The sequence below is a fragment of the Rattus rattus genome, chromosome 6 (assembly GCF_011064425.1).
Source record: "Rattus rattus isolate New Zealand chromosome 6, Rrattus_CSIRO_v1, whole genome shotgun sequence".
In the NCBI taxonomy this organism is placed as follows: domain Eukaryota; kingdom Metazoa; phylum Chordata; class Mammalia; order Rodentia; family Muridae; genus Rattus; species Rattus rattus.
This window is the reverse complement of record NC_046159.1, coordinates 11,397,873-11,424,897: the sequence shown is the minus strand read 5'-3', so window position 1 is coordinate 11,424,897 and position 27,025 is coordinate 11,397,873. Positions and strand designations below refer to the sequence as shown.

Below are 27,025 nucleotides of genomic sequence, written 5' to 3'. Positions count from 1 at the left end.
TAAATGTATTTACATATATATATATATATATATATATATATATATATATATATATATATATATGACGGTGCCCACGATCAAACTAGGAACTCATAAATACATGCCCATTCATAATTTATATACCTGTATACTTCACTGATATTTTCAGGCCTTTGAGTTCAAAGGGGAAGGAAATTTTAGTATTAGAAGGACTCAATTATGCAAATCTGTATCAGAAAGTACCCTTGGTTTGGCTTTCATGTCCTGGTGAAACTTGTTAATCTTCCATAATCATAAGCAGAATATGGAAAGCCCACCCAGATATCTAGTTTAAAAGATGCATATTATTATATGTTTATATTCCCAGAGCAAAACATTATGCAAATAAATGAACAAGTATGTAAATGAATGAACATGTATGCAAATGAATGAATGAATGGAGTCTGGCTTAGGAAACAACTGAATTCACATCCCCAGCGGAGCAAAGCTTCATTTCCTTTGAAGTGAGTCTAGCTTTCTTTTCTCCGGCCCAATCTGTCTCTTACTCATTTGGCAGGGGAATAGTTCAGCTCACCAACAGCATCAAATGACGGGCTAGACAATTATGTCACCTCTCTCCTCGAGAATGGCCACGACTTCAAATACGTCATAGAGAAAGTTGAGCAAATTTATTCTGAACCTAGGAGGCTTCATTCTAGGGAAGGATTTCTAATTAAGCTGTTGTAGCTGGGCTGTTTGCCTTCTTCCCTACAGGACAGGTGAAAAACTTTTATGTATCAATTCAGTTGCTCTGCCTTGGAAGTTTCATGATACTTGTATAAAACTGCCAGGGCTTTTGACATTTTGTAACAGCCATGGACCCTCGACATAGACTTTTTTTAAATTCTGTTTCAATAGTGAGTCCCCAAAAGTCAAACCTACAAGGTTCTATGTACTTTCATTTGTGCCTCCAAAGTTCAGAGGAGAATCCAGGGCATTTTCTAAATAATACTGCTTTCTTGGATTTCTGCATTAGAAGACCAAGGAAGCATTTTGAAACTCAGAGATTGTTAAAAAGAATAATTATTAGGATTCGTATTTTGCTAAATGCTCAGGATTTGTATCTTGCTTCATGCTATTGCAATAGTGGCAGGCCTACCTGTGGAGAATAAATTCTGGAAACTTGTGAACCGTAGGTCTCTGTCAGGGATGGTTTTAGTCACCTTGAGTTCTAACCGAGACCAAACACTTTGTTGCAACAGGATTGTGCCCAGGGGTTTGAGGAAGCATGGAGGAAGCCGTGCCTCCTGTACAGAAAACATCAGGAAGGGTGGGTATATGGCCAGAATGCCCCAGCCTCTGGTCTTTAAGGAGAGACAGAACAGCTCAACCAGGCAGAAAAAGAAGTCTGCAGTCTGATCCTTGACTCTTTCAAGGGAATCATGTGTCTATCAACTATCACTTTTGTTTGCCTTGCGTGATGTTTTCCAAGAGTTTCCAGTTAGGCTTGCTTGCTTATCTATCTATCTATCTATCTATCTATCTATCTATCTATCTATCTATCTATCTATCTATCTTTCTATCTATCAATCAGTGGACAAGTGATGTGCCCTGAAAATGGCCCGGGATCACTAACATTTGTAAGGCTTCTACTGAGTATCCATTCTGGGCACCCCTGGCATGCCGCATGCTTCCAAGTCTCATATAATGAGGAGGCAACCCAAAATTCACGTATGTTATTCCTCTCAATGAAATTCAAAGTGAGCAAGGTGCAGGCAGAAGAGCTCAGGTGTGCCTTTCAAAGTCACGCAGTCTCAGTTCAGTGGCAGAAAATGCCCGGGCTACACTGTTACACTTGCCCTGTGGTTCCCTGCCAGTGTCTTACTATACAGGGTTTGGAGAACAGACCCATCAGAATCGACTATGCTGCCTTTTCTCCATTAACTGGATGATTTTATTTTATGGCTTAATATGTGTGTCCTAAGGAAGCTATCTTAAATTGTTTCACTTTGAGAAACCCCTGAAAATCATTGCTATACTCCTTACTATCTGAAGAATTACTATACGGGGGCCGTGAATTAGAGAATTAATTTTTCTCTTTCAGAGCCAGAGACAGAACCCGTGGCTTTATTCATGTACGGCGAGTGCTTCAGAGCCATATCTCCGTGCTCACAGTACTAATTTTTAATAAATTTTGTTACTGGTTCGGAAATTAAGACCATTAATTTTTGAGACTCACTAAGCACCTTCTTGGTTTAGGAACACGTTAGGGACAGATTCTGGAGTGAGGCCTGCCCTCCTGAAGGAAAGTCTGTTTAGTGGTATTTGGAGCATGACTGACTTCTGAAGAGGCCTGAAAGGATTGAAGAGACCACGTTGATGCCTGAGTAAACCTGGATGGTGCCACTCATACATTTATTATTAAATTTTTCTGAAAATTGGAAAAGCCGGGAGCATGTAGCTAGTTTAACAGTCTTTTTTTTTGGGGGGGGGATGGGTGTTGTCTAAGTTGCAACAAGACCCTCAGAATCCTCCGTTGTACTTACTAATGCACGCTGACAAGAACGGTCCGTCTCTCTTAGAGGGAAGTAGACAGTTGCTGAAGAAATCCATAAATGGACCCAGAGTCAATAAGGGCAGAAGGCTGATGGCGTTCATTAGCGCAATTGGCAGAGGGACTCCGCCCAAGCTCCTGTTGGAATGCATGGTCTGAAGATAATATCCCGAAGGAATCTGCATTTGAGGAAGAGGAGAGTTAGGCACTGAGGCAGTGGCTTAACTTTGACGGGACTATACATTGTCAGATGCCTCCCCTCTCCTGCACACTCTGAGACAGCGACACAGATGTCACTCAGCTTTTCAAGATCCAACAATGAGCTGAGAGAGGACCTGTGGCCGCATACACCCCTCTGTCCAGTCCACTGTCCATGTGCACTTGGTTCTGACTTCTGTTCACCTTCATACGTTTCTCGAGCTTTGTTAGCGAGCCCACGGGTATGGAGTCAAGTCGCTTAGATCCCCCGGATGATGATTTCATGCACGTTCTAGCAAAAAACACCAGAGTATAGGAAAGGTGTCCGTTCTTCACTCCAAGGAAGCAGAAAAGAAGGGCTAGCCTAGAATTTCTAAAGGACATCTGGTCTGGTGACAAAATAGGGTTTTCTTTTTACCTGAGAAGGGACTGATGGGGAGACACATTACCTGCTGAGGGCTATCTCCGTGAGCTTCCCACATGGGCTTTGCTTCTAACCTCAGCTAAGTAACAAGAGGGAAAACAGGACCAAATTCTCAGTGTTTGTGGCTCCCTTTTAGATGGTTTTATTCAACCCTTTGTTGTATGTGTATTTTATGTGCTTTGTGTACTCTGTGCATGCAGTACCAACAGAAACCAGAAGAGGGCATAGGATCCCTCTGGATCCTGGTTGGGAGGCACCATGTGGGTGCCGGAAGTTGAACCCAGGTACCCTGCAGGAGCCGCCGGTGCTCTTTACAGCTGGGCCATCTCTCCTCAGCCCTATCGATTACTTTCTAAGCTGACTCTGACGTGCTAATAGTTGTGGTTTCCATGTGTAATGTCCTGTCCCCCAAGGAATATGTGCTTGGACACTTGATCCCCAGTATGTGGTGTTGTGCGGGTGACTGTGGAACTCTGAAGAGATGGGGCACGCTTTGAGGTTTGGTATCCTACCTGCTTGCTCTAAGTGTCCTGACTACAGATGCGATGTGACCAAGCACTTCAAGTCGTCTATGTCATAACTCTGTGGCCCTTCTTGAACTGGGAGCCAAAGCGAACCCTTCCTCCTTTAAGTGGTTTGTGTTGGATAGTTTGTCACATCGATGAGAAAGGTGACTGATGCACTATTCAACCTCTCCAGAACCTGTGGGGAACAGGTCTCTATGTTAACTCAAACGATGACAGAATTTTAAAAATGTCCTTTGCTCTACCTCACAGTCTCAATGGACCGCGACGACTTTTCCGTATTTAAGGAAATATTCATGCTAACCACATCTATCACACCAACTTCTGGTCTCTTCCTGTAGGACAAGCCTCCAGTGGGTCGACAGATCAGAACCAAGACATACTCATCACACATGACAGGGACATCGCTTCATGATTCTAAGTGGCCTTAGTGGCACATAAGATGCCTTTGGGCCCCAAGAGCACACAAAGCCACCGAGAGAGGCACAGGGCAAAGACTCACACGTCTCTTCCTCAGGGGATGCATTTTACACACTGCTTTTCATACAGTACTAGAGCCGAGGGGAGAGATGCTTTCCCAGCATCCCGGGGGAGTCACTCTGCTCCAACACCCACATGGCTTCACGCCGACCTCGTCTCTCTAGTTGGCTGTACAAACCGGGAGGCTCCAAGGCAGAGCAACAGAGTCTGGGCAGCTGTTAACACGCTGACCAATGACAAAAGGCATTTCTTGCTATGCCATCTGCTCAGACATAGGGCTGAATCACGTTTTCACATAGCTCACCTTGTCTACAAAAAACACACCCCATTGGTCGTTTGTCTTGCTCTTTAATGTAATCCTTAGGATAATAAACAAGGGTTGCTTTAGTCCAATACAGAAGGTGAGGATAAAAGGGTGTGTTAGCTATTTCTGCTTTGCTTCCACAAAATTATCACACACACACACACACACACACACACACACACACACACACACACACACAGAGAGAGAGAGAGAGAGAGAGAGAGAGAGAGAGAGAGAGAGAGAGAGGCTATCAGAGGGAAAACGAACAATATGCTGTTTAAAAAGTGCTGGCAGTGGAGTAAGTTTAAGTGTAAGCCCAGCATCAGAGCAGGTTCCTGTTACGATTTCGAATGAGAATTATTGTTAATCAGAATTAAGTTATTATCGGCATGAAGGCATGAATCACAGACACCGGAACCTGTTAACTTAATAATGTTGCAAATGTGTCATTAATCTTTAGTGAAGCGATATTAATATATTGCCTAATCCAGGGAAAGGCTGTGGTGCCCTGAAAGCTTGAAGTCGTTCCTGCCTCAAGTTCTGAAATCCTCCCCCTTCTAAAACTTTAAATCCTTTTATTTCCCGCAGGCCTCTGAGTGTTCAGCAGTAACTGCTGTCAATAGGGATTCATTCTCACCTTTGAGAGGCTCGAATGTCAAACGGCAACCTTGTCGGCCTTAATATCAACATATTTTAAATATATGGCGTGGACCTGAAGGTCAATTATTGCTACTAAATCTAAAACATGGAATTCTGGGATGTTTTATTCCTGGCGCTTTGATTCCTTTTGTATTAATGATTATTTCACCTGGCGGAAAAAGTCTTGCCTCAACCTGTCCTGGTGGGGATTTCCTTGGCCAATCTGGAGAAGTATGCTCTAGCATTTTCTTTTAATTTCCAGCAAAACACCGTTCCATATAATCTTGGTACCTACGGAGTCTGTATCAAGGGTACTCAGTCAAGTGTAAGGGAGGTGTTGTGGATAATGGCGAAGGGTTTTGCTACCAGCCTTGAGTGTGGGCAACCATGCTCTCAGATGCTAATCAGTTCACAGTTACTTAATCTTCTATTCACCAGGACCTTAGACGTTTATTAATTTTAACGACAAGGTCTCAAAGTATGCAGGTATCCAGGCTAGCCTTGCGTTCACTCTGTAGCCCAGGCTGGCATTGAACCCACAGTAATCCTCGTGCTTCAGCCTCCCCAGTGTGCCATGTGCCATTACACTGAGGTTCTAAGCCTCTGGCTTGTGACAATCCCAGTGGCTGTGCACTCTCTCTGTGAAGATTAGAGTAGATATTCAGAAGGTAAGTTGGTGAGATGGCTCGACTGAAATCTATGTGGTAACAACTGACTCCTGGGTGGTGTCTTTGACCTCCAAACACAGGCCATGGCAGGCGCCCATCTCCCTGCATCAAATCAATGTAGATATTTGGAAGTCATCTTTAAGAAGCTCTGGTGAACATTAAATACTTGAGGTATTTTTCTTCATTAAATTGGGCAACTGTTTCCTTACAATTTAGCTTAGCAAATTTTTCTCTACTTGTGTGTCTGTGTGCATGTGTGAGTATGTATGCTGTGTGTGTATGTATGTGTGTCTGTGTGCATGTGTGAGTATGTGATGAGTATGTGTATGGGTGTGTGAGAGTATTTATATATATGTGTGTGTGTGTGTGCATTAGGTGTATGTGTGTCTGTGTGTGGTGTGTGTGTTTGAGTCTGTGTCTGTATGTTTATGTGTGTACGTGTTTGTGTGTGTGTGTGTGTGTGTGTGTGTCTGTGTCTATGTATGAATGTGTGTATGGGCATGTGAGAGTGTGTACATGTTTGTGTGTTGTATGTGAGTGTGTGCATGTGTGTATGTTGTGTGTGAGTGTGAGTCTGTGTGTGTGTGTGTGTGTGTGTGTAGAGCGAGAAAGAGAAAAGGAGATGAGCACTAGATGGGAAGAGGGAGTCAGAGGCAGATGGGAGGGGACAAGAGCAGGTAACATAAAGTGTGGATATATATATATATATATATATATATATATATATATATATGATAGAGTTTACTGAAATGCAAAAAAGGTCCACACCAAGTGGAGAGAAATACAATACCACTTCACCAGGGAGACAAAGAGTTTGGAGCCTGTGCTCTTGGCACAGAACACTTTAAAAGCAACTATGGACCGATGAGTGACTTGGTCTAGAGCTAGGAAGTTGGTCACCATTATTTTCTCATGTCTAGGGGCCTTTCTAGCAATGCCCCTGTACATGCAGGGGGCTCTGCTGAGTCTCGTTCTGGTGCTTGCTCCTAGGGGTACAATCAGGAGGATTCCCAGCCTGCATAGCTTCCATGCACTGTTTGGAGCAGGAGTGAGGAAACCTTTCTGTAAGGGATCAGTGGACGTGGATCAGGTCCACACAGGGTTCATTGAGAGCTTTTCAGTTCTGCCACCTTTAAATATGAGCAGCCCCAGACACGGCAAACCAGCGGGCACGGCGGTGCTCTGACGCAACTTTTTGTGGACATTAAACGTTAACTTCCATATGCTCTTCAAGCAGCACAGACCTCTCTTGTTATCTCCCCAATGAGGCAAAATATTCAAACCATCATAACTTGCTCTCCACACGAAAATGAAAAGAGAACCAAGAGATGGTTCTAAGGATAGAGGTGCTTGCCGCACAAATCTAGTGACCTGAGTTCGAGCCCCAGATCCCAAATAAAGGGGGAAGAACAAAGCCGACTTCGGTTGTCCTCTGACTTCTGGAAGAGCACCGAGCCACCCTGTATCCCCTCCTACACCATGCGCTCGTGCACACGCAATAATAATACATATTTTAGTCATAGGTCATGGGCTGAGCCTGGCTTGGAGGCAGAAGTTTGCTAGGTCCATTTTTTTTAAACTTAACTTTTGCTGTGGTAAAACACCAGGAGCAAAAGTTATCTTAGAAAGAGAAGGTTTATTTTAACTTAGGACTCCAGAGGCACTGTCTGTAACAGTCATCGAGGGCTAGGAATCCAGGCATGGTGGAAGGAGCAGGAAGCTGTCTGACCACAGGTTCACCCACACACAGGAAAGTGGAATGAGGCTGTGAACCCTCAAAACCTGTCTCCAGTGACGTAATTCCTCCAGCAAGGCTGACTCCACAGACACTGTCTTCCCCGGGGACCAAATGTTCAAACACACGAGCCTACCGGGGACTTTTCTTATTTACCTCTTCACCCGGGGTTTCTAGGGACAGGCATGGGCTATTTTGAGAGTGGCGGGCCTCTTTCATTTTCTCTCATGGCTGTTAGCTGACAGGTCACCTTAGCGTCTTATCCTTAAGTCGTTTAACTTTCTGTGCACATCTCTTCTTCAGCACACGAAGCTGGGGTTAGACAAGCTATTTTTTCTCCATCTCTATCGTCCCGTGATTGAGGCGCACGACTCACTCATTAGCTTTCTAAGTTCTAAGATGGGGTTGGGGTAGCCATTGAGAAAGTCCCTAAGTTTGCTCAAAGACTTTCATAACCATTCTGCTCCGTAAATAACTTGACCGTAATTACATTAATTCGTTTTAAAAAAATCACATATATCTACAAAAGACACTCTGGGCTTAGTGCTTTCTCTTTGATTTCCTCCCGGCGCAAGGACTGAATCCCAGAAGGCTTGTATGTGAGCAGGAAGAGAATCGCGTCCTCATTAGTACTCGCACTTGAAGAGTTACTGAAGGTGGACGCAGTTGGCGCCTTAGGGATGCTTTCTAAAGGTTTGATGAAGGGGGAGGCGAAATCTGTGCTTGGGAATCACCTCTGGGTCTGGGATTGTCATGAAGATTCTAAACCTTAGGGCTGTGTTCTCCGAGACACTAACCCAAGCCACTGGCCAGCCTTAGACAGTTCTGCAGAACTGGTCCTGTCTAGGGGCTCCTGAGAACCTGCTGAGCTCTTAACACTAGAGGCTGAATTGTTCAGAAAAGAGGTTGTAGCTTGAACGTGGAATGTCTCCTCTAAACACTCATCTGCTTGAACACTTCGTGTCCAGGTGGTGGCGGTGTTTGGGCAGGTTGTGGAGCCTTGATGGAGTGGGTGGGTTTCCTGGGGCCAGCGTCACTTCCTGTCTGTGGACTGTGATAGGGCCATATCCCCCAAGCTGTTGCTCCTTGCTCACCGCCACAGACAGCATCCCCTCAAACTGTGAGCCCCAAACAGACCCCCTCCTCCTCAAGTTGCTTTTGTCCCGTATTTTATCCCGGTAAAAAAAATATCTGCTACAAAATGGAAATACACAAAGTTGCCCTGTCGTTGTTGTCGTGTGTTGGCCGCCATCCTTACCTGTGTAAGGCACATTCTGTATATGAGCTGGAAGCCGAAGAGAGACAAAAGGGCCGAGAAGTCATTTTCTGTCTCTTCCTCCTGGAGTTCACTGTGGCAAACACCTTGTTTTGCCATGGCACGGGCTAACCAACTTGATCCAGCTCGCCCAAGATGGCAGTACAGCAGGCAGCGTGTTTTCAGGACCCTAGCAAACGCCCTGGAGACCGTCAGGAGGGAACAATCTGCAGAGCATTGGAGATGGCATATGTTAGCGCACAGGTGGCCTCTCAGCCCTCGCAGACAGGAAGAGAGAACTGACTCCTAAGGACAAAGGGTAGTAAAAGTGGCTTAGAGGGCATCCACCCCTGAGGGGTTGGATTAAAAAGGAGCTGCTGACAGGACGGCTCCTGATGACCAGCCCAGGGTGGTGCCTGACAGCTGATGTAGAAAATGAAAAAAGGTAAGATCAATGGTGACACATTAGAAGGAAGTCGTGTGACAAATATGGCACCAGCGCAGAGAATTTCAGAGTCTCTTAGAAGTCTCTGACTTTGCTCATTAATGAATAAGAGAACCTGGACTTTCTTTTACATCTTTTACTCAGGAACCAGGGCTATTCTGTAAAATATAAATAATCCTCGTTTTACTTGTCAGGTAGCAGTTGATTTTTTTTTTTATTTTGACACAAAGATAAAGGCAGATGTGTTCTTTTCTTTGATTCCACACCTGAATTTCCAGTCATAAAATTAAAGGTCTAACTCTTTAAATGTCTTTATGAATGTTGACGATGTTACTAAAACTTCAGGCTGCGTTAGTTGGCTTTTCCAGTAGTTTCCTCCCGGTTGACATAGAGGACATCATAGAAATGTTGCGTTAGCTTAGATGTTAGCATCTGCCCAGTCAGCTATGTGAACCTCCCTGATACCTCTTCTACGATGACATTACACATTTTCTTTGTCTCTCTTAGGAGTCCCTGCTCTTGTGACAGGGAAGACACCCATAGTGTGTAGTCCAGCTGTGCCACCTTGATTGGGAAACTTTTTCACACTACTCCCTTTGACCAGACCAAAACCTTCCACGAATTATAGACACCAAATTTGGTATGATACATGTGAAGAAGACATTTGCATTTCAGTAAGTCATCCAGAGACACTTCAAATAAGTCGAGTGTCATTTTATGGTGCCCAAATTTACCATAAAAATTCCCGGTAGGAGGAATGCCAAGCAAAAATTATTTAAGTGCAACAAACTACTGGTTGCTATATTTAAATAAGGAATACTTATCAACATTTCCTCCTACGATTATAAAGTTGGCGATATTGATCCCATCTGATCTTTTCCGTAAGACTTGTAATAGGCTGATTATGTCAGCCTTTGATTAATTGAGGAGCTGGGGGCCTGGTAATTGAATATGCACCCTTTCACCTCAAGTCACTGAATCAAATCCAGCCTAAATTGGTAGTGACCAAGAATGATTATACTTGTGGCTCTCTGGTGGCCTCTGTGAAGTGTCTTTAGGTCACGTGGAAGAGAGCAGCGGGATAATTGCTGACAGGGGAGAGGCTCAGATCCTTCTCAACTCTTGCTTGGCACTGTTACCAAGCGCCAAGGAAGGCCCAGGATTGGTGAAGCTGAGAAGATTCAAAAAGTGCTTCATTACCATAGCGCGAGCTGTTCAGTCACAAGATGTTTCTAGGTGTTTCTGTGAGTTACTTGGTTTCAGTCAAACTAAAACTGGATGTGTGCTGATGAAGTCTAGAGGTTGGACAGGGGCAAGCCTGGGCTAGGTGACCATATTAACCTTAACCTTGAAATATTCTTACATTCTTGTTTGAGTTTCGACTCAGCTCAGACTTTTGGTGGCTTGTGCTGGCTGTGGTTTGTGTTTGGTGGCTAGAGTCATCTGGGAAGAGGAAACTTCCACTGAGGTAATGCCCCTTCTAGATTGGCCTGTGGAACATTGCTTGATTGGTGTGGGAGGGACCAGTTTGCTGTGGGTGGCATCACCCCTGGGCTGGTGATCCCAAGTGCTGTAAGAAAACAAGCTAAGAAAACCATCAGTTGCAAGTCAGTAAGCAGCACCCCTCCAGGGCCTCTTCTCCAGTTCCTGCCTCCCGGTTCCTGCCCTGAGTTCTCTCAGTAATGTCGTGTTATGGTGGCCTGGAAACTGAGACAAACCATTTCTTCCTCAATTTGCTTTTGGCCATGGGGGTTTTCTCACAGGAGCAGGAATGGCAACTAAAACACTGATCAACTCTTGGGGGACAAACAGTGCTATGTAGAAAGCAGAGCTATGATTTACTTTGATCCAAATCACTCTGGGTTTACCATTAAAGAACGATTACGTATAGGAGGCTAGCCATTAGTTCCTAAAGACATTTTCTTCATATTTATAAATTCAGGGTCTTGTATTAATATCTGTATTACACACACTATGACTTTACTGTGAAGGAGGCATGGTTTGTGGAGAGAGAAAGTTGAATTTGCTTCTAATATGTGCTATATACTTGCAATCTTCACAAACAATTAAACGCTGCTACAATGTTATTTCTAAGGAAAGTTAGCTTAGATTGGTGCTTCCTAAATGTTGTCAGAAATCAGTTTGGGGAATAGAGAGATGGTTCAAGGGTTAAGCGCACTTAGTGTTCTTCCAGAGGACCTGAGTTAAGTCCCCAGCACTCACGAGTGACTCAGAACTGCATGTGACTCCAGTTCTACAGAGTCTGCTGCCCTCTTCTGGTGTCTGAGGGCACCTGCACACACGTGTGCATATCCCATCCCCACACATGTTTAGACAAAATTAAAAAATAAACTAATCTTTAACAAATCAGTTTTAAAAAATTCGCCTAGATCCCCTTAATCCCTGCACTTCGAAGGTAGAAGCAGGTTTATGAGATCCTATTTTAGAAAGCAGAGAAAAAGCTCTAGTATGACTACCACATGTTTGTGAAATACGCTAAAAAAGTAAATATAAAAAAGACATCAGAAGGTATAACCTGATGGCTTATTGTTAGCTCTATCAGACATCAATGTAACGTTCTATAATTTTCTGCACATAGCGACTTCTGTACTCCTTTTCTTGCATAGCAGCAACAATCCTCAGGCCAGCAGTGTCGTTCTGTGGACCGGGTTGTGAGGTATTTTGAAAACTAAGTTCAGTGCAAGGAAACTATATCTGACACAGTGAGACAAAACATGAAACCCAAGTGGCCCAGCATACATCAAATGAATAACTGACAGTAATTTCTAACCGTCCTGCTGACACAGAAAAGTGCCCAATGCATGCCAAGACATGAGGAAATGGCCATCGATTCAACATATTTACTGTGAGTCAGGGGCTGTCTTTGTCTCTGGCATCGTGGCAGAGAGCAAGGCTTACAAACCCCCAAGTCGTCTTTGTGGTCTTGGAGACATTGCAAGCGGGAAACTTTCTTGGAAGAAGAAAATGCAGTGGATACAAAGTATCCAGTGCTATAGGCTCGCAGAGGTCTCCTGAGGTGAACGTGCTGAGGAATGGTGGCTGGGAGCCAATAACAGGACCTGGAGGGCGCAGTGAGGCAGAGCATGAAGTAGCTGTGAGCTGGAACGATGTGAGCAGCCATAAAGGCTCTGAGGTAGGAGGAACTGACGAGAAGAACCTGGTGAGAAGGTAAGGGCTGAAGTATGGCCAGAGACCACAGTACACAGAGCAGGGGAGAAACGTACAGTCCCTCCCAGGAGTGTTGGAAGCCATTAAGAGGTTGTAAGTGGAAAAGTATACAGTAATGGGAAGTGACTCTAGGACCTTAGAACACTCAGCCCTAAGTGGGATGTCTCCCTTCAAAGCTCAGGGAGCTTGGTGGGAAAGGGAGAGAGGATGAAGGACACCAAGTAAACAAGGCCTGCTATGGCAACTGGAACAAGGTTTGCATGAACCCACAGGGACTGTGGCAGCATCAGACTTGCCGGGGTCTACAGCAGGTCTTCTAGGCTTATATTATGGCTTCTGGTTTGGTGTTTTTATAGGATTCCTTTTGGGCTTTTCTTTTCTTTTTTTTTTTTTTTTTTTTTTTTTTTTTTGGTCTTCTGACTTCAATGTGATAGTTTTCATCTTGTTATATTTTTAAAAAATTAAATGAATTGGGTAAAAGTCTAGTCTGTCGCCTGTTTGTGACTATGTCAGAGAAGGCTCACCTGATGTGTAAGAGGATTTGAGTTTGGTTCTTAGAACGGAAAAAATAAGCAGGAAACGAAAGGGTGACCCTTGAACCCAATGGGTGATTGGTTTCAGGGGATGAGATAGGAATCTGGGGGGCCAGACAGGAGAGAGTGGGGTTGTGGGCAGGACTGTAGTAGAGGTGAAGAGACACAGATAGAACTCACTGTGTTTTCAGCAATTGACAGAATCTTTGATGTCTGAAGGGAAGGCGTGGGAGAAAGTGTGTCGACTGGAGGTTGACCACGTTTCCTTTTAAACAGTGGGGTGTTGGTGACATCACGAAGGAGAAAAGAGCTTGGCCTGAGCTGGACATGGTGGCGCATGCCTTTAATTCCAGCACTGAGAGGTAAAGGGAGGTGGCTCTGTGTGAGTTCAAGGACGCTCTAGTATATATAGTGAGTTCCAGGCCAACCAGGGCTACATGGTAAGACGAGAAAGAAAGAGTCAGAGAAAGACAGAAAGACAATAGAGGCAGAGAGAGAGAGAGAGAGAGAGAGAGAGAGAGAGAGAGAGAGAGAGAGAGAGAGGGGAGAGAGAGGGAAGAGAGAGGTACATTTGTAGCTGGGTGAACTAGGAGTTGAGTTGGGGCAACATTTGAGACAATGCTGGATAACTAAACCCAAAAGTTAAATGGAAAGGAATGATGTGCTTTTCAAGGCTGGGAGAGAGGCCCATGGGTACCACTCAAGTCATGGCCTGGGGATACTGGAAGAGAGAGACAAGCATAAAGAAGAGACTTGGTTCTTGAAAAGAATTCTGGGCTTCTGTTATCATTAGGATATCAAAGTGGGGGAATGATTAGAAAAATTGAAGAGGAGAACCAAAGGCAAGGATGTGCTGTAGGTATGAGACAAACAGGGTGTGCTGTAGGCATAAGACAGGGTACGCTGTAGGCATGAGACAGGGTAGGCTGTAGGCATGAGACAGGGTGTGTTGTAGGCATGAGACAGGGTACACTGTAGGTCTATAACAGGGGTATGCTGTAGGTATAAGACAGGGATGAGCTGTAGATGTAAGACAGGGATATGTTGTAGATATAAGACAGAGGATATGTAGGTGAAAGACAGGGTGTGCTGTATGTATAAGAGGGAAGGAACATAGCAAGACGGAGCCCTAAACCAATGGGCTGGGGAGTCTCAACAGGCCATTCTGAAAAGGGAGCTGTGAGTGGGTGTGTCTGCCAGGGCCTGGCAGCTGGTCCCATCACTGTAGTCCCCCTGCTGAAATTACCTACACATACATTACATACTGTCTTTATGGATGAATCCATTAGGGTTAAGAGAAAGCTCACATCTACTGTCCAAATGACTGTGTGCCTTAGAGAGTCAACCTTTAAAGAAAATTCCACTGTCATTACAATTCTGAGATTGTTTTTGGGTACCCAGAGGAGAAAGGGGATTTGGGGAGTGGGGGAACAAGAAGCACACATACAACACACACACACACACACACACACACACACACACACACACACACGAGTCTGGAAGGAAAATTCAGCTGAGATGTAGAATTCTGGCTTAAAGGCTCAGGACACACACACATAGCAGGGATTCACATTCTAAAATAAATCGGATGAGCCATTTTAAATGTTTTATTGCAAAACCGAAAGACCGCAGCTATTACTATTGGAAAAAAAAACTTTTAGGAAGCCATTTTTCTATTCTTTGTACCTCTAAGTCCTTGGCTCTGATGTTCTGCTCCTCTGACCTTGATCTAATCATGAATATCTATGGTACTTAATTATAATAATAAAAAATCCGCCTACATTGCACTCTCTATGGTGGAGGCATATTTTTTTTCTCCTTTGGTCACCTGCCAGTTTTCAAAATTATGGCAGTGGGAAGAAATGCAAATGAAGGGCGGGCTCGACAGCGAAACATAACGGAACGCATGGTCTACCTTTGAAAAGTTACCTTAAGATAAAAGGTAGCATAGGAAAAAAAATCACTTCTTTAAGGTCACCCATGGCTTTGAATTATAGCTTAGAGAGATTTCCAATTTAGTCATCAGAGAGGAAGAAGCCAAAATAAGGATTATATCCTCTGCTGGGGAAGGATAGAGCTTTACTTCACCCTCATTGGGTGACCAGCATGGCAGAAAACACAGACGAAACCACTCAATGAAGAAGCGAAGCCCCAACTGTCATGGAGCCGTTGTGTAGAGAGAGGCTCTCCTGAGTAAGCCACCGAGTGTCTAGGCTGATTGTTTTCTTGAAGCATATGAAATCGTTTTCTTCTTAATAAGCAGAAAGGAATCACCCTGTCGTATGATAAAATATGAAATTTGTGGGCTCCACTAAGTTGGCTAGAATTGCAGTTGATTTTATGGATCTGTAAGAACTTGAAGGAACATATTACATTATTCGGCTAAACGTATTTTTCAAGTAGGGTAGTGGGGAGTAAACGGACAGATGCTGAATTGTTCTGAAGATGTTTAACTGAAGTATGGGATATATGTGTGTGTGCTTGTTTGTTGTGTTTGTTTGAGTCAGAGGCTCATCGTGTAAACGGGTCAGCTTAGGATTTGAAATCTTGGGATAGCAAATGTGTCCCATGTTAGTGTTATCTGTCTGTCTCCTCCTCCTCCTCCTCCTCCTCCTCCTCCTCCTCCTCCTCCTCCTCCTCCTCCTCCTCCTCCTCTCCTCTCTCTCTCTCTCTCTCTCTCTCTCTCTCTCTCTCTCTCTCTCTCTCTCTCTCTCTCTCTCTCTCTCTCTCCCTCCCTACCCCCCTTCTCTCTGTCATAGTGCATGAGGGTTGAACCCAGGGCCCAGTATATTTTAGGCAACTAGCAACACCACCTAGATAACCCTTCTTCTATGTATCTGTACTTGTGTGTAAATGCATATCCGTAAAACCTTGCTATTGTTTGGTAATTAGGCATTCCAGAAAATGCCAACGTAATTTCCAAAAGCCTACACTTTGCATTGCTTGGTATTTGTTTGGTATTTGGGGTCTACAGAGACATAATTTTGTGTATGGACACCATTTACTGGTTACCAGGAGGGCATGTGTGGTGATGTGAATATGCTTGGTCCAGGGAGGGGCCGAGTTGGAGTAGCTGTGGCATTGTTGGATGAAGTGCGTCACTGTGGGGATGGGCTTGGAGGCCCTCCTCCTAGCTGCCTGGAAACAGTCTGTTCCTAGCTTCCTTTGGATGAAGATGTAGAATTCTCAGGTCCTCCAGCACCATGCCTGACATGTTTCCTGCCTTGATGATAAAGGACTGAGCCTCTGAACCTGCAAGCCAGCCCCAATCCCGTGTTGTCCATTATAAGAGTTGCTTTGGTCATGGTGTCTCTTCACAGTAGTAAAATCCAAACTAAGAAGATGGCAGTGTACCATGGAGTGATGATTGACGGACCCCAGAGCTCTGAGACACAGGGGTTCTGTTTTCACTTCTGTGGAGGGCATTAGTCATAGGAAAGCCGTCTCAGCCTCATAGATCTTTGCTTCTGCCCTCTGGTGAAGAATAACAATCCCGAGCCTTTTCCCTCTTGGGTGTCAGGAGATACAGTGGTCTCTCATTATGGCCATGAAAGGGCAGTTTGAACAAGTTGGCAAATGGGCTGTAAATGATGAGCTTAGGGTGCACCAGGGCCAGAGATGTGGTGTGTGGGGCTTTGTCTGCAAGGCAGAAATGCTGCCATTCCCACCTGCCACACAGGCACATGGTAGAAATGGTGACATGTGACATGGCTGAGCAATGGTGCTGAGTGACATTGGAGGATGCTGCTTGCGGGTGATGCTAGTTTGTGACCATGGTGAGTGACGTTGGTAGGATAAACTGCAGGATGGTGCAGTTGGGGACAGTGATGAGTGACATCACATGGGTGAGTGACATTGATTTCGCTGAGTGACAGTGAAGGGTGGTGTGACACCAGTGACTGACATTAGTAAATAAAACAGCTCATGGAGTTGCGGTTGTTGGTGTAGCTGAATAGTAGAGATGGGGGAAGAAGGCAGGGTTGAACAAGATGAACGGAAAAACTGATCAAAGGACAATAGAGACGTCCAAACTTGAACATGCCGTGAAGATGACATGTCAAATCACGGTCAAAGACTTTCTAATACGAGATTGGAATAACTTGATAGTAATATAGACAGAAGATGTTTTTATTCTTAAAGTCTATTCTAACATAACTTCCAGTGATTCAGAGGCGAAAAGGCAAAAAGCACAATAGAAAAACTAAGAGAGAGCATGGGTGAACTCTTGTGTAACTCTGGAGTAAAGCTATTTCACCATGGCTCTGAATCTACTAAAACAGGGAGCCAAGTAGAGGAATTTGATCGTAAACATTAAATCCTAGAAAAGATAATACAACTATATTTTGGAAAACAAAAGCCTGTGCATGGAATTAAAATATATATTATACATTAGAAATAATATACAGGATTTTTGTCATAGATAATGGGTAAATACATACACTAAAGATTGAAATATTAGAACTGATGAGGAGTTCCTACAAGACAAGCCTCTCTATTTTTCTGTTTCTCTCTGTGTGTCTCTGTCTCCATCTGTCTCTCTACCCCTGTGTCTCTCTGTGTCTCTGTGTCTCTGTCTATGTCTCTCTCTCTCTCTCTCTCTCTCTCTCTCTCTCTCTCTCTCTCTCTCTCTCTCTCTCTCTCTAGGGTTTCACTGTGTAGTCCTGGTTGTTTGAGAACTTACTTTGTAGCCCAGAGATCTGCCTGCCATCGAGCTTCTCTTGAATAACCAGTTAGAAAAGAAATCAAAAGAACTTAGAAAAGGTCTGGAGACACATGGCAACAAATAGAGCAGGGCAAAACTCATAAGGTTCAGCAAAATAGTAAGTACTAATTTAGGGATCTAAAGAAATAAGGACAAACTACAGCAGGTGTTAGATGAGGGACGCAGAGCCCATGGACCAGAACAATTATAGACAAAGAAAGAAATGAACCCCTCCAAACCCAATCAAACAAATGAAAACCAAAGAAACTATGCTTTGCTCCTGTAAATACCAGAAAAATCAACACACCTTTCTGTGTAGCATGAAAGGCTGGGGGAGAAAATTGCGCCAGATTCAAAACTGCAAGAGGAAGACACAGGAAATCCACACTACACGTGACATCACAGGGCAAGGTAGGGAACACTGCAAACAGCCAAGTAAGAACTGATCGTGTAACTGAGATCAGACAGTTAACACTCTTAGAAAGACACAAACTATTAGGATTGAATCATAAAGTATAAATAATCTGAAAAACCTTCTCACCAGGGAGGAGTTTGGACCACACCAGAAGTCTCCTAGTAAAGAAAAGCCCATGTCTACAGGATGCTACCCAGCAGTTAAAGAAGAATGAGTGAGGAATCAATGGCAATTTGCAAACTCTATAGAAGAATTTAACAGAGGAATGTCAAAATGTTCTGCATGGTGCAGCCTTAACCTGGGGCCCCAAACTGATAAAGGTGTTACAAGAAAACCAGACCACACTTTAGAATTTCTGTTGCATATTGATGCAAAAACACTAAGCAAGTACCAGGAAGCCAAATTCAAGAATACATACAATAAGTAGACTGTATACCACAACAATGGGGATTCAAATCTGAATGCAAGGGTGGCTTGACATCTTAAAAACTTGTATCACCTTAAGAGGATAAAGGAGGAAAGAAGGAAGGAGGGAGGGAGGAAGGGAGAAGGGAAGGAGGAGGGAGGGAGGGAAGGAGGGAAAGAGGGAGGACGGATGGACAGGCATGGTCAATGCAATGGTGCAATTTTGACAAAACGTAGAGCCCTAAGATGATGACAGTTGACAGTCTGCGAATAGCGGCAAAGTACCACAGCATAGTGAAAGCATATGTGGAAACTTACAGCTGAGGGGAGAGTGAAGGCTTTTTAGTAGGTCAGAAACAGGATACAGATGCCTATGTTGCCATTAGCAGTGGGGACATTCTAGCTTTGCATAATTAGATTTAAAGTAAGTAAGTAACAAAGAAACAAAGAAATACAGCTAGAATTTTAGGAAACAAGTAGAAACATCATTGTTCTTGGATAAGGGATTCTAATGAACAATTACATACACAGACACACAGACGCACACACCACAGACACACACACAGACACACACACACACACACACACACACACACACACACACACCTGTGAGAGCTAATTAGTAAATTTAGCAAATGTTTGGCTTTAAAATTAAGGATTAATGATCAGGCTGGAGAGACGGCTCGGCAGTTGAGCTCTGGGGCAGGATCTGGTTCTGTTCTTAGCAGTGTTTGGAGGCTCAGCGGCGCCTCCAACTCCAGCCTCAGAGGATCCAACGCCCTCTTCTGGCCTTCGTGGGTGTCTGCACACATGTGCACACTCGCACTGATCAAAAGTAAATAAAAAGATCAAAACACGTTGTGAGCTTAGATACTAACAATGACGGCTCGTAAGGAAAGTTAGGGAGGTGGTAGCTTGAACCACAGCACACACTCAAAAATGATTTATATTTAGAAATAAATTTGCCCAGTCAGGTGAAAGCGAAGTTTAAAGGAAATTTAAAAATTTAAAAAGCAATGGAAGAGAATGAGTGCCTTGATACAATGTAGTCCAGAGAAAGGAAGATAGGTTTGGATGCCCACTATTCTCTGGTTTCAAAGCACAGCACAAAGCGACTGTGATGGAGAATGCATAGTTCTGGAACAAGAATAGAAATTAAATTCCTGAACCAATCATCAGTGAATGATCCTCGACGGGATGCAAATGTTCCACAGAAGGAAAGTAAGCAGGAAAAATGAAAATCCAGATAAGAAGATGGATTCGTACATTTACCTCGTGCTGTATGAAAAAATTGAACTAAAATAGATTAGACACCCAAAGCCATCAAAGTCTCAGAGGAACCAGTTTTAAAAAAAACCTTAGGGGTTGGGGATTTGGCTCAGTGGTAGAGCGCTTGCCTAGGAAGCGCAAGGCCCTGGGTTCGGTCCCCAGCTCCGAAAAAAAAGAACCAAAAAAAAAAAAAAAAAAAAACCAAAAACCAAAAACCCTTAAAGACCTTGTACTGTGTCTTGGTTTCTTGGATATGACATCCAAGGCACAGCTAAGAAGAGAGAGAGAGAGAGAGAGAGAGAGAGAGAGAGAGAGAGAGAGAGAGAGAGAGAGAGAGAGAGAGAGAGAGAGAAAAGAGAGAGGTGTGTAAAAACAGGCAAAAAGGCAAAATGTGAAACGAAGGATCTGACTGTAACTTACACATCTAGTGCAAGGAAGGTCAATATCAGACCTGTACAGGTTCACGGTGACTAGAACCAAATGTCCTGATTTGAAGCTATAATTTATCAAACAGTACATAAAAGTGACTGATAAATATCAGCAAGGTTTCATGATTGATCATTTGGGAAATGCTGACCAAAATCGTGATGAGGTCACCTCACATTCATCAGTGTTGCCACAATTAATAGTAAGAGAAGAAGCCCAATGCTGGCAGAACATGGCGAGCATGTGAGGAATCCCTAGGCACTGGGGATGGGAGTGTAGGAGTGTTGAGGAAAGCAGCAGGAAATGCTCTTACACAGTAAAAGATCTACTTCTGGGCATAGGATTCCAAAGGGCAGGACTCTGAGGTGTCTGCGAGCCTATAGTTGCCTTTAGTTTATGTAGGAGGTGAGCGAATTTTATAATGTTTCTTTACCATAATGGAATGATATGGGTTTAACCTAACTTAAACATTACAGGTAATATATGTATATCTATATTGAAACATCATGATACCATAATATGTATGTTTTATATTTTTATGTATCCATTTAAAAATACACTCAGAAGCTGAGAGATGGTTTAGTGACTAAGAATACTGGCTGCTGTTAAGAGTTCAGTTCCCAGCCTTTCACATCAGCCTGTAAGGCTCCAAGGGATCTGATATCTGATGCCCCCTTCTGGCCTCTTCTGGCAACTGCACTCACGAGGTACCAGAACCTACCATCTATGTCTCTATCTTTCTGCCTGCCTGCCTGTCTGTCTATCATACGTAACTTAAAAATCTTTGAAAATAAATAAATTTCAGATTCAGGCCTAGGGTCACATGCCTCTAACTCGAGTACCCAGGAGTTAGAGGTGTGAAAATCTGCATTTAAGATGAGTATGAAATACCCAGAGACGTCAAGGCCAAACATGAGATCTTATCTCAGAAAACAAATCAGGGAGGAGAAATGTGGACACCATCCCAGTTTCCAAGTCCTCCATCTATACAGTCTGTCCTGCCTGCAAGATGTGCTGGGCCAACGTTTGATTAGCTATACCGTCTGGGTGGCCAGGAACTGGAGACTAGAGAGCCCAGAGACCTGGGGGAAAACAATGAAATAATTGCTAATGGTGTTCTACTGTGTGCATAGATGGGTACCCACTGGACCTCAGAGAGGCTTCCTCTGGCAGAAGATTGGGGGTGGCAGGGCTGGTGCAGAGACCGACAGCCAGAATTATGTGGAAAGAGTCTAAACTGGAGATCTCTGTCCTGTCCTTCCCTCAGAATTCGGAAACGGGAAACCCAGGAGGAAAGACTCTAGGACTCAGAGGGGATGGAGGACACCAGGAGAACAATCAAACCAACTAGTCAGGGCTCACATGGGCTCACAGAGATGGAAACTGTATGCACAGGGCTCGCAGGGGTCTACACCAGCTCCTCCGTGTGTCTGTTATGGCTGTCAGCTTGCTGTTCCTGTGGGACTCCCAACAGTGGGGGCAGGTGTATCTCTCACTCTTTTCATGTATATGAGTATATTGTGGCTGTCTTCAGACTCACCAGAAGAGGGCATCAGATCCCATTACAGATGGCTGTGAGCCACCATGTGGTTGCTGGGAATCGAACTCAGGACCTCTGGAAGAGCGGTCAGCGCTCTTAACCACTGAGCCATCTCTCCAGCCCCATCTCTCACTCTTTTCCTGCTCTTGGGATTCTTTACTTCCTAGTGACTTGCCTTGTTCAGACGCTATATATGGGGGTTTTCCCTTTGCCTTACTGGGTCTTGTTTTGTCCTATCTGGCTGACATCTCTTGGAGACCTGCCCTTTTCGGAAGAGGAATGGTTCTGGGAGGAAAGGGGAGGTTGCAGGGGAACTAGGAGGAGTGGAGAGGGAAGAAACTCTTGTTGGAAGGTGAAAAATAAAAGGGAGATAATAATTTGAAAAGAAAATACCAAGATAACTTGTCATCACAAAAAAGTATTAGCAAAACAAAAGGAAACAAATTTAAATTAAGATGAAGTGATTCACTTTCTCTCTACAAACACCTGTTGCTACCTATAAACAACGATGGCACTGAGAAGAGGGTTTTTTTAAAGTATTAACTGTAACTATTCACATAGTGTTTAATGTGTTTTACTGTATCCTGTATGTAAATGTTTGCCATGACATAGATGAATGAAACTCTAGAACAGCTGTGCTTTGTGATTGCCAGAGCGGGTCAGCGAGGCTGTGAAAGTGGGCGAGTGTCTGAGAACTGGAACTGGAGTCGCCACACACGGGGAAGGGAAAGGCAGACATTGTCTGGCTCTGCTGTTCCCTGGTGTACTAACTGCAGACTCGTGCGTGCAGCTCTGAGAGTTATTTCAAAGACATCGCGGGGAACTTAAGAAGGTAAGAGACTCACGGTTCTCTGGCTCATAGATCAGGTCGCAGTACGTCATGTAAAGAGTGACCGATGCCGTGAACACGGACAGAGAAGGAAGCAGGATCATAACGGCCCCAGACCCCAAGAGCTGGATGCTTGAGACTCCCAGAAAGACAACAGCGGTATTCAGGTTCATGGACCACGAGGCCCTGGGGCACAGAGACAAGAAAAATCCCAGAGGTCAAGTCTAGTCGTGTGCGTCTGATTTCACTTATGGACTAAGAACGGGTGCCAGGTAGCACCCCCCTCCCACACACATCACCTCTCCTCATTGTTTCACACACCTAGGAGCACCACCTTCCTGTCCTTGTTCCCTTGGATCCCTCGTGAGACTGGAAAACGACTATGGTTTAAGAACAAAATATCTCTAAGTACAGAAGAAAACACAGAAACTTCAGGATTACCCCGTTTAAACCCAGGTTAGGCATTGAGTCAAAGAAAAGAGAGAGGTTTGAACAGAAGCATCAACAAAAGTTACCTACCTAGGACTTGGGAAAATATTTCTGGGAAGACACTCTTACCTCCCAACCTTTCACGGGATCTGCATTTAGCATCAGAGCCTACAGTCTCAGAATTCAATGTTATAATCCTACCGTGCCAAGTTAAAAATCTGTTGTTGGGGTATGATATGATGCAATATGATATGATACAATGTATTCATTTAGTTACAGATATCCTCCTCATTTATGAACTTTTATTATGTGAGCATTTATTAATCAGTTGTGCAAATCCTAATGGAATTACACTTTTATATACTTGCTTTGTTAGTGAAAGCTTAGCATTTCCATGACTAAATTCCCCCGTGATGAGCTAAAAAGCAACTGGTTAGTGACTCCCATTAACTGGGTAGAATCCTTTTCCCTTCGCTATGGTGTATATTGGGGGGCGCAAGGAGCTATGTCCTCATCTTTAGGAACGTCACAGGTTGCCCCTGTATTCAGGGACTTGTCTCTACACAGAAGTGTGACCCACGGGAGTTCCTCATGGCATCCCCACCATGACATCCAAGTGATCTTTTCCTTCCTTCCTCCCTTCCTTTCCATCCCCCCTCCTCCCACTTTTCTGCCCTTCTTTTCTCTCTGTCTCTCCCTTCCCCTACCTCCCCTCCCCATCCCCCATCCACCCCTGGTTCCTCTTTTTCACATTCCCCGCCCCCTGCGTTACCCCCCATTACTGTATCTTCTTTTCCCTTCCTGCCCCTTCTTCCCTTCCTCCTTTCCCTTTCCTCCTCTGTACCCCACTCTCTATCTCTCTGCACCCTTTATCTTCCATTTCTTTTTTTCCCACCATCTTTATTAAATTGGGTATTTCTTATTTACATTTCAATTGTTATTACCTTTCCCAGTTTCCAGGCAAATATCCCCCAACCCCTCCCTCCTTTCTAAATGGGTGTTCCCCTCCCCATCCACCCCCCATTATCACCCTCCCCCCCAACAATCCCGTTTACTGGGGTTCAGTCTTAGCAGGACCAAGGGCTTCCCCTTCCACTGGTGCTCTTACTAGGATATTCATTGCTACCTATGAGGTCAGAGCCAGGGTCAGTCCATGTATAGTCTTTTAGGTAGTGGCTTAGTCCCTGGAAGCTCTGGTTGGTTGGCATTGTTGTTCATATGGGGTCTTGAGCCCTTCAAGCTCTTCCAGTTCTTTCTCTGATTCCTTCAATGGGGGTCCTGTTCTCAGTTCAGTGGTTTGCTGCTGGCATTCGCCTCTGTATTTGCTGTATTCTGGCTGTGTCTCTCAGGAGCGAGCTACATCCGGCTCCTGTCGGCCTGCACTTCTTTGCTTCATCCATCTTGTCTAATTTGGTGGCTGTATATGTATGGGGCCACATGTGGGGCAGGCTCTGAATGGGTGTTCCTTCTGTCTCTGTTTTAAACTTTGCCTCCCTATTCCCTGCCTAGGGTATTCTTGTTCCCCTTTTAAAGAAGGAGTGAAGCATCCACAGTTTGGTCATCCATCTTGAGTTTCATGTGTTCTGTGCATGTAGGGTAATTTGAGCATTTGGGCTAATATCCACTTATCAATGAGTGCATACCATGTTTGTTTTTCTGTGATTGGGTTACCTCACTCAGGATGATATTTTCCAGTTCCTTTCTCCGTTTCTGCATCCCTCCTACTCCCTTTCCCCTCCCCCTCTCCTCCCAGCTTCCCATCCACTTTCCCTCCACATACCTCTACCACTTCCTCCTGTACCCCCTTCAACCACATGCCCCTGCCTGAGACTTCCTTCACACACCCCTACCACCCTTACCATAAATTCACACCCTCTATCTGCCCCTTCAAACACACCCACCCACACACTTTCACCATCACTCATCCACACCCCTCTCATCACCTCCTGTCAGCAAGCCCCCCCCAACCTCATTCACCTCTACTCCATAGCTTCTCTTCCCCTTCTGTCCGTTAGCTGCCCCACACTCTTCTGATATATCCCGTACTCTCTTCACACCACTTTCTTTCCGCTACCACTCCTGCCAGCAAATCATCTCTCCCTGCCCACTCCCCTTCACCTGTTTCCTACACCCATCATCCTTTGTCCTTCACAAACCCCTTTACCCTCCGTCCACAATCCCTCTAGCCTTCCGTCTGCCATTCCCCTCATCCAGCCCATCTGCCCCGCAGAGCTCCTATGCACATGCAGCTGTACCTCCCATCCAACACCCAGCCTTCTTTCCATACCCTCCCACCCACACCCTTCCTATTCTCTACCATGTTCACTCATGCCTCCTTCTTCTATCCCACCCTGTTCCCCGTCTGCTGTTCACCTGCCATCTATTTGGGCATGCACATCCCTCAATACTCATCCACACGTGGTCATCCACACCTCCCTACCAGACACCTACTCCACTGTCCATCCACCATCAACATAATGCAGTATCTGTTTACCCAATCCAACCATATCCCTTCAAACCCACATCTGCCCACCTTCTACCTGCAACCATCCTTTTAATACGCTATTCATCCTCGGTCCACTTCCACCAGTTCTTCACGAACTCCATTCATCCCTACTCACTTCAACGGCCCCAGTCCATACCTCATCCACCCCAACCTTCTCTTATCCACTCCCTATACACCTCTGTTCACACTCATCTATCCCCGTCCACTGAGACCCACCATCCAAACAGCTTCTACCCACCACGCTCATACACTACCCACCAACAACCACTCCCCATAGACCTCCCATCTGCTTCTGTATCCACTGACTCCATGTCTACGAAGCCCTCGATCCGTGTCCTATCCAGCCCTGTTCCTTCCCATATCCACCCTCAGGCTTCTCCATCCACCCTGTCTGATTGCTATCTGACCCGCGTTTACACCTGATCGTTTCTCACCTAGTCCTCACTGTTTCCTCCATGTCCACACACACTTCTGTACGTCTTCATCTACACTCTACTAACTTCTCTCATCCAGCCTCTGTTGCTGTGTGCCCTCCTAATCACTTCTACTCACTGTTCTAATTTGCCTTCCTGTTGGTTCCTCCATCCACACTCACCCTTGTCCACACCCATCTCCTCCCCACCTCCCCCATTCACCTCCCCCTCATCCTGTCCCATCAGGACATTCCTTCCTACCAAATAGGGTCCCTTATATAAGCACCTCTCATTTACGCATCCACTTATTTGTTGATAGACATTGATGTTCAAGTGTTTGTACAGATTTGGGCATTCACTTTATGTGGGTAAAAGTCTAAGAGTGAAATGGCTGAGGTTTATGATACATCTATATCTAATTGTATAAGAAACTTACAAATGGTTTTTGAGACCCTGTGACATTTTACATTGTGATCATGCTTGCAAATGCTAATCTACTTACACCATGGTCAACACTGAGGATTGTAGATTTATCTCAGTGTCTCATTGTGGTCAATGATACCCACCTCCCTCTAGTAGGTTCTGGCTTTCTATATCTTCTCTGATAAAGTTTTTGTGCAAATATGTCTCCCCCTAGAGAGAAAGTTGGTGCTGGGAAGAGGATTCAGTGGGTAATGCAGTTACTCTACAAACACAGGGATCTAGTTCAGGTTCCAGCTCCCATGTAAAACCCCAGCACAGCAAATCCTCATAATCCCAGTTCTGGGATGCAAAGACTGGAAGATCCATGGTTCTGGGATGGCCAGCTGATGCAGACATTGCATAAACACCATGTTTAGTAAGAGACCTTGCTTCAAAAGCCATGCGGAGAATGACAGAGGAAGACACTCCACATTGGCCTTCCACTCACACACACTTACGCATGAGTGTGTACACCTGCACACACAGCACACACACACACAAATTCAAATGCTTGCCTTTTCCTCTTGACATTGAATTTAAATCCTTTCTATGTCTGTAAATGAGTTCTTTATCAGTTAGGTAGTTTTCCGTTTCTTTCCTTTTGGCCTGGGACTTGTCTTTTAATCGTCTTGCCATGGTCTGGATGGCGTCCACTTACTAGGTTAATTGTCTTGTACAGGCCAAGCTTCCAATGGGCTTTCTAAAAATTCTTTGCCGAACACG

General features: G+C 44.6%; 1 protein-coding gene across 1 annotated transcript in view; it reads right to left on the bottom strand.

Moving 5' to 3' along the window:
• The window catches only part of Slc15a5 (solute carrier family 15 member 5), an 89,023-nt gene that overhangs the window by 47,802 nt on the left and 14,196 nt on the right, over positions 1 to 27,025 (bottom strand). The window contains exons 3-5 of the mRNA XM_032907323.1: positions 22,509 to 22,678; positions 8,743 to 8,966; positions 2,505 to 2,691 (exon numbers count right to left, since the gene is read on the bottom strand). Coding sequence (XP_032763214.1) covers positions 2,505 to 2,691; positions 8,743 to 8,966; positions 22,509 to 22,678 — 581 coding nt within the window. The remainder of the gene's footprint in view (positions 1 to 2,504; positions 2,692 to 8,742; positions 8,967 to 22,508; positions 22,679 to 27,025) is intronic.